Source organism: Gobius niger (genome assembly GCF_951799975.1).
Source record: "Gobius niger genome assembly, chromosome: 18".
Classification (NCBI taxonomy): domain Eukaryota; kingdom Metazoa; phylum Chordata; class Actinopteri; order Gobiiformes; family Gobiidae; genus Gobius; species Gobius niger.
Window position 1 is genome coordinate 26,277,316 of NC_136869.1, and position 7,363 is coordinate 26,284,678.

General features: G+C 46.7%; 1 protein-coding gene across 1 annotated transcript in view; it reads right to left on the minus strand.

The window, feature by feature from the left end:
* tgfbr1b (transforming growth factor, beta receptor 1 b) overlaps positions 1–5,419 on the minus strand; it is a 61,397-nt gene extending 55,978 nt beyond the window's left edge. The window contains exon 1 of the mRNA XM_079575950.1: positions 5,323–5,419. Coding sequence (XP_079432076.1) covers positions 5,323–5,386 — 64 coding nt within the window. The 5' untranslated portion in view covers positions 5,387–5,419. The remainder of the gene's footprint in view (positions 1–5,322) is intronic.
* Positions 5,420–7,363: the final 1,944 nt, after the last annotated feature.

Sequence of the window (7,363 nt, forward strand, 5' to 3'; positions counted from 1 at the left end):
CCTTTCTGTGGAGTTTGTCTCCTTGTGTCACCGTAGGTTTCCTCTACCACTGAAAACATGTACAACAGGCCAGGATGAGTGAGTGTGCGAGTGAGTGGTTGGTGGTGGCAGGGGCCAATGGCGCAGATTGGCAGACAATGGTAGCTTAACCCCACTGTGTGAATGAATAACGACTACAGTGTGGCACTTTGAGAAACTTGGTAACACCGGCGTGTAAAGAGCAATACAAGTGTAAGCCAGTTCTCTTGTTTCGGTGTTTAGACCTACGATATTCTTCATGCTAGATTTACGTAAAACAATCTGAGACTGCAGAATAAATGGAGCTAAACAACATTATTTCTGAACAGAATCATGGAACATGGATTTTTGCATCACAAATGTGTTAAAACTCGTGTGTAAACGTGTCAAAGGAGGACGACTTATCCAGAGTGTGTGTTGCACCACTCCTCCTCCTCTCTCTTCATGTACAGTGTTTATCCATGTCAGGGCTCTCCGCTTCCATCTGAGCCTGTATCACGTTTAGTTGCAGAAATGCAAAGCAAAACCATGTGGCGTCCCACGGTCCGCCGCGGATGTCGCTGCTTTAGAGCCCAGAGGCCGCGCACTGAGCCTTTATTTTAATTACGGCACTGTAAATGACAAGTAAATGAAAGCCCTTCACTTTCCCTATAACACTATTGCCCATATTGTTACAAGACAGATATTGTGGAAACACTTGGTGGACAGCACAAAGATATCTCCATGAGACATCAGCTCAAAACTTTCTAAACAGACACGGCTCGGTCTGCAGCGTTCTGACGGACACCTGACCTGATCCAGTCAGAGAGTGACAAAACACTGAGTCCAGGAGGCGGAGGCTGGAGCAGAACTGTGGTGCAGCTTGTGTGTTTGGAAACCTCACCTCACGTCAGTGCTTTCGTATCAGCTCTGTGCTCTGTGGGAATGATTCCCTTTGGTCAAGAGCGGAGTGAACAGGCTTTCAGCGTTCAGGAGAAACAGGAGCGTCTCTGCTTCTTCACAGTCAGTCTAGAAAATCAATTAGATTTTATTTTACGGCCTCTTTTCTTAACAGCAAATAAATTCCCCCACTCTAGTCATATGGCTGAAGCTTTGAATAGCTCAGTGTGAACTATTGGCCTCCCATGTGAGTGCAGCCATAATATGATGATGCCAGAAGTAAGAGGCAGGCTCAAACTGTAGAGTCTCTGACTGAGACTGGGGGGGTCGGATCAAAGTGTTAGAGGAAGAACTCCAAGTATCTACATCTGTAGTACGTAGTCTTTAAAAGATGGAATCAAAACGATATCTTTGTTGTTTGGAAAGACTAGCAGTCCATCCCTGATAAGTTATTTTTATCCTAATGAATTCAAATTGTAATTTGCAAAATTTTGTTTCAAAGTCAAATCACGCAGTCCTACTTTCAATCACCAGTGTGATCAAGAGCTTACTTAGCTACATGGGACTCAGCACGTTTACAGACTTTAAACATTTAATACAAACTATCTGTAAAGACAGAGTCTCAAACGACAACGTGTGGGTCAGGGAGACTTAAAAACATCTACTGCTGCTCTGCTAGGGTTTTGTTAAGAGCCTCAAATGTTAAAGGATTATTCAAATAGAAAGATAACTCTAACTCCCAACTTGATTATAGGATGTGAAACTCTAACTGTCACTGCAATACACAATTCAAAATGTATTGAGACTAAAAGAGCAGGAAAAGATGGTAGTGGACTGACAAAAGAAATGAAGCAGTCCAGGTCTGCAGATGGACCGCACGCTCTGAGCTCAGACAGAGCTACAAAAGGAAGAGGTGAAACAGTACAGGTCTGAAGTACAGCTGTTATAATGAATATCGACTGAGATTGTTTTTAGGATTAAGTATATTTAGTATATTAAGTGTCATTTTGAAGCTTTAGACTTAGTTTCTATGGCATGATAAGGTCTTCAATAATATCGTTTATGGAGACAGTATCCTGCCTCGATCCTACAGCGCGACTTGGGTAAAGTTGATTCACATGATCCGTGTCCATGACATGTCAGGGATGTTGGACATTGTACTCAGTGATAATCCATCTGAGAAAGATGGATTGGAGGAATAGTAACATGGCAAATCCTGAATGAACTCATTTTAGATTTCCAACATATCTTCAACAACCCACGTCACCGCACAACACAGAACACTCTTAAAGGTAGCTCATGGCCTGACATCAGCAGTGTGCTGTAAACAGTGTGTCTAACAGTGCAGTGAAGTTCAGAAGGTCCCGCTTGTTCACACACCACTGCCCCTCAATCCTGCGCTCAATGGCAGCGCCACATCCTCTCACATTAGTCACGGCTCCACAGGTCTGGACAACAGGCAGACGGGTCACCTGCATGCATGGCATTCCTCCACTGACAGCACAGAGCCACAAACAAGCACTTCACACAGACAATGGGCCCCCGAACGGCCCCACGGAGGACAGGCTCCCAGGGGCCACTATCAGTGTGGAGCGGAACAACATGGTGCACACGGGGAAGCAGCCTGTGGCCTTGAGAGATCGCCCGGGCTCTGTTTCCAACTGCAGCACAAACACAAGCACATGGGACCTAAGCCGGAGTGCAGGGATGACAGGTTTGTGTAGAAATGTTTGACAAACCGCATTCACATTTTACACATGGTTATTCATGTATTGATTTATATACTAGAATAAGTGACAGAGTATATAAATCAGGGATCTCTAACCCTCTAACCAGTCGCTCTCCACCCTTTTCTCGGTCACTTGCCAAACACTTTCTACATTTCAACATACGCTTGATGGCTCACACTTTAGATGTGGAACAAAAACTACAAGTAAGTAAGTAAAGCCCAAGAAAAACCTCAAAACTCGAGTGATTTTCTTTGTGATTTTCATCTTGGCCACAAATTTTCCCAGTTTCCCCCCAATTTACTCAAGTGTCTTAGAAGACCCTGATCAATGAAATCAATAGATGATGTGCTATAACTTATAAACACGATTCCTTCCAGGCTACACTTCAGCTTCACCATCAACCTGTTGGGGCGACCGTGAACCCGTGAACCAGACCAGCCCATTGCGGCGAGGGCAGTTCACTGTACTGCAAGTCCATTGGCCAATAATCGGCTGATCGATCGTGACGCCTCCTTCCTTCCCTGAGCTGTTCACGACCAAAGGGCCACACGTGCACACACCCCAGGCGCCTGGTCTAAAGCGGCCCCCGCAGAGCCGTCTCCTCCGGTCTGCGCTGATGGACTCCCCCGTGACGGAGCGGCTCCTCCCGCTGCTGACACTACACTTGTCCTTTATAGCCGCGCTCTCCAGCTAAGTGCGATGTGTTTACTTACAACACCGGAGCTGGAGCCGGGGCTGGGCTGGGCGGGGGGGGCGCTGGCCTGGGAAGAATAGCGCACGGACAAATCAAAGTGAAGGGTGGGGGGGAGTGTTAGCCTATCAGGGGCTGGGGGCTGCCGGGGAACACAGTAGTAGTGACAGGACCTAATTTAGCCCGAGCAGCTCCTACACACACACAGCCACACGGGCCAGTGGCACGGCGGGATTCTCACGGTGCCGTAGGGTGTGCCCATGAGGTACTGGACTGCCTTTCGCTCGGACCCCTCCGTTTTAGACATTCAGTGCACATTCGAGCCCGGGAAATGACGCCTTTTCTGGGTGTAAATTGTGCCTTTACAGCCGCAGAGCCTCGCCGTGACAATCCCATTTCCTCACAAAGGAAAGCGGAATTCCCATCCTCCCCACGCGTCCCCCCCCCGTCCCCCTCCCCAACCACAGCCCCGACGTATCAATTTTTAGTGTGCAGGCAGGCAAGGCAGGCAGGGGGTATCCGAGGACACCGCGCCGCTTTTGGCACGCGGTGGCCCTGGTTAGCCTTTATGAAATGCTGTTTGAAGAAGCACGCTCTGCGCTCCTGCACGATGCGCTCAGCCTCTCCTCTCCTGCCTTTTTCCCCCACAACACACAAAGGAATGTCACACAAAGAAACGTGTTCGTCCGCAGGAAACAAAACACACGCGCGCGCACGCCAGGACATGCGTGCGCCTTCTGCGTCGCGTCACACACACTCTTTGTGCTGGTTTCGGACTGCCGTGAAGCCCAACCACACGGCCGAACCTCAGCATAAAGAAGGGGCTATAGGCGGCGCGGAGGAAACCCATCCTTCCTAATGAGCACCAGCCCTGCAAGCTTTCATTCCCCCCCCCCTCCCCTCCTCCTCCTCCAATCTGGCATTCTTCTGGTCGGTGATGAGGTCTTAACCAGTGCACATGCCACGGCACAGTCGGCATGAATGGAGGCAGCTCCAAATCAAGCCCTTTAGGCGCTGTCCATCCGCGCAACAATGCGTACTACGGGGGAAGCGTCGCAGCCAGGAGTGAGGAGACTGAAGAGGCGACTCCACGGCAGCTCTCGGAGTCCAAGGGGCTGACAGAGCACAGGACTGTCCGAATACAATGACAAAATCATAAAGAAAGAAAGATCATGCCACACGTGGGGGACCCTGTGCCACTGAGGACAGACAGTTTTGCACAACCCAGTTATTTCACAATCATTTTTTTAGGCAGACTTTGTCCCTCCAGATTTTGGTAAACACTGGGGGTAGGCCGATCGTGTCCTTAATGCTGGAGTGTCACAATCAGTAAAGTCACGCAAAGTGCCAGGACGTAAAGAAAAGAAACACTTTGATTGAATATTATCTGAGTTCTGAGCCCGGGTCGAACTCGTACGTGTGGGGTTTTTTACGCATGGCGAATAACGGAATTCGGTGTGGAGCGTTTTGAGAAGCAAAGCAGAAGCAATCGGGGATAAAAAACAAGGAATATTTGCCTCTCCCAAGTGATCGAAGTTAGAATATTAAAAAGCTGTCCCGAAAAGTCCAGTATCGAGTCAAGCTAAACTTATATCTGGAAGTCAGAAAGTAGTCCAGGATCTTTCAAGAGCAAAAAAAACACACACACACACAAGCAAACGGGAGGCTTTAACTGTTAATAAATAAATAATATAAATCAGGGGGAGGAAAGTGAGCCGCGGGCAACAATGGCCCTCTCGAGAGGCCAGTGTGTGACTTTTTGCTTTTTTTTTTTAACCTCCTCGCATTTTTTTAGCAGACAATAAACATTCCTCAGACAGGCAGCGGCAGGCAGCCCGCGGACCTGCGCCATCTTAGTTCCCCCTCTCTACTCGGGCTGCCTCTCTCTCCAACAAAGAAGCTTTTCCGACCCCGCGAAAACGGCAAACAAATCCGGGCGAAACTTCGAGAAGAAGGGGACACGGGCGCCGAGCGGGTCGCGGAGTTGCGTCGGGGGCCACTTACCGGAATTTTCGTGTATCCTCATCCCGAAGAGAAGGACGAGCAGAATGCATGGTGTAGCATCCATCGTGGCTTTGGGAGTGCAGACTGTGGCAGCGGCTCGGCTAACTTCTCCCTGCAGCGCGAGAGGCCGCCGCCGATTGGCCGGGACCCCGCGATGTCCCGCCCCGCCCGGGCTGCTCGGGCGGAAGAGCGGCGCCGATTGGTTACGGGGCCGAGGGAAGCCCCGCCCCCGCCATAGACTGCTGTAAACAAACACTGTTGCTACTCAGCGCCGTGGGGGGGAAAAAAGTGTAATAATTAAGTTATTAAAGTACGTACGACTTAATTCAAGATACATTTCTAATTGTTATGGTTTGGTTAACGTCTGCGTAAGTACTTTAGGGACATGTACATTGTTTATTTTAAATGTATTAACCTCTTAACCCCCCCCCTACTAATCTAAAGGTTTCTTGACTGGAGCTTGCAGCCTACAGGCCAGAGACACACCTAATTTGAAAGCTAAGAAACTTATCGTAATGGATTTATTTTCTCGCTTTGTTGCCTTTTTCCTCGTTCTTTTTCACTTTTTGTTGAGTTTCTGTCACTTCTTTATTGCGTTTTTGTCATATTTTTCCCCCACTTTTTGGCACTTCCTTGTTGCTTTTTAATTGCTTTTTGCTGCGTTTTGTTGCTCCTTCATCGGTCTATTTTGACGCTTTTTTGTTTTCATCCATTTCTAGTTTTTGTTGCCATTGTGACACCTTTTTTCCAGATGCTTTTAGATTTGGGTAAAGCGACACTAGAGGAAATGTACTTGGTTCAGGTGATGGGTTTAGAGGTTAAAGGCCCTATACATGATTTATTTTATATTTATTACAAAACAATGAAAGAGGAAGCTCCTAAATTCAAATGTTAGTTGTGGTCCAAACGTATTCCTAACTCTCCTAGCACATTTGTAACATCCCAATTCTTCACAGGGATGAATTTAAAGGCGCATTTCACAGCTTGCAGTGTCACTTTTCAGGGTCACTTTAACAGAAATGCTAGAACATTAGCCTGAGGGTTCATGAAATTGATATAGATACTTTATAATTACATGCACAGTGTTTTTACACACAAATCAATTAAATACTAAAAGAAAGACAAAAGAAAGTTGATTCCATAAGGTATAGTGCCTTTAAGTTATTGAGAACATACTTTTACTCCGCTACGCCTTTCTGACCAGAGCTTTTTCACTTAATCAATTGTTTCGTATACACAACATTAAAACAAGCAATGCAATGTCCAAGCAAATGTAGTGCCCAGGCAAATATAATGTCCAGACAAAGGATATTTTATAGGCTACTAATATACAATAATATCATCAGTATATTGTAATAATGCTGGCCAAATGAGGTATATAGGCCAAGTAACAAATCTGGTAGAGCTACTTATTTAAAGGAATAGGCCACCGTTTTTACATACTGAGATATGTTCTTACCTTAGCTTTGACGAGTTCTTTAGGACCTGTCTGATCTTCACCCGTGCCTTCAGTCACGTAAACACAGCGCAGACGGCGTTAGCATTTAGCCTCTCCCCCTCTCCTCTATAGCCCCAAAACTGGTCAAGATAGAAGCTGTCAAGCTCTTCGAAGAGCTTCGAAATCCGTGCAGTAATATTCACTTTACTGCACAGTAATCTTCACTTTACTGCGCGGATGCCAAACTACTCCTGGTATTATTACGCCTTACAATATAGTTCCCCCTTTTATCCGCTTAGAAAATCCACATTGTTTAATTTTGTGTAATTATACTTTGTAGTGGAACACTTCACGTAACCATATTTAAATAGGGAAAACGTGGAAGAGCTTGGTAGCTTCTATCTTCACCTGTCTTGGAGCTATAGAGGAGAGAGGGAGAGGCTAAATGCTAACGCCGTCTGCGCTGTGTTTACGTGACTGAAGGCACGGGTGAAGATCAGACAGGTCCTAAAGAACTCGTCAAAGCTAAGGTAAGAACATATCTCAGTATGTAAAAACGGTGGCCTATTCCTTTAATACATGGGCTACTTACTAACACTACAT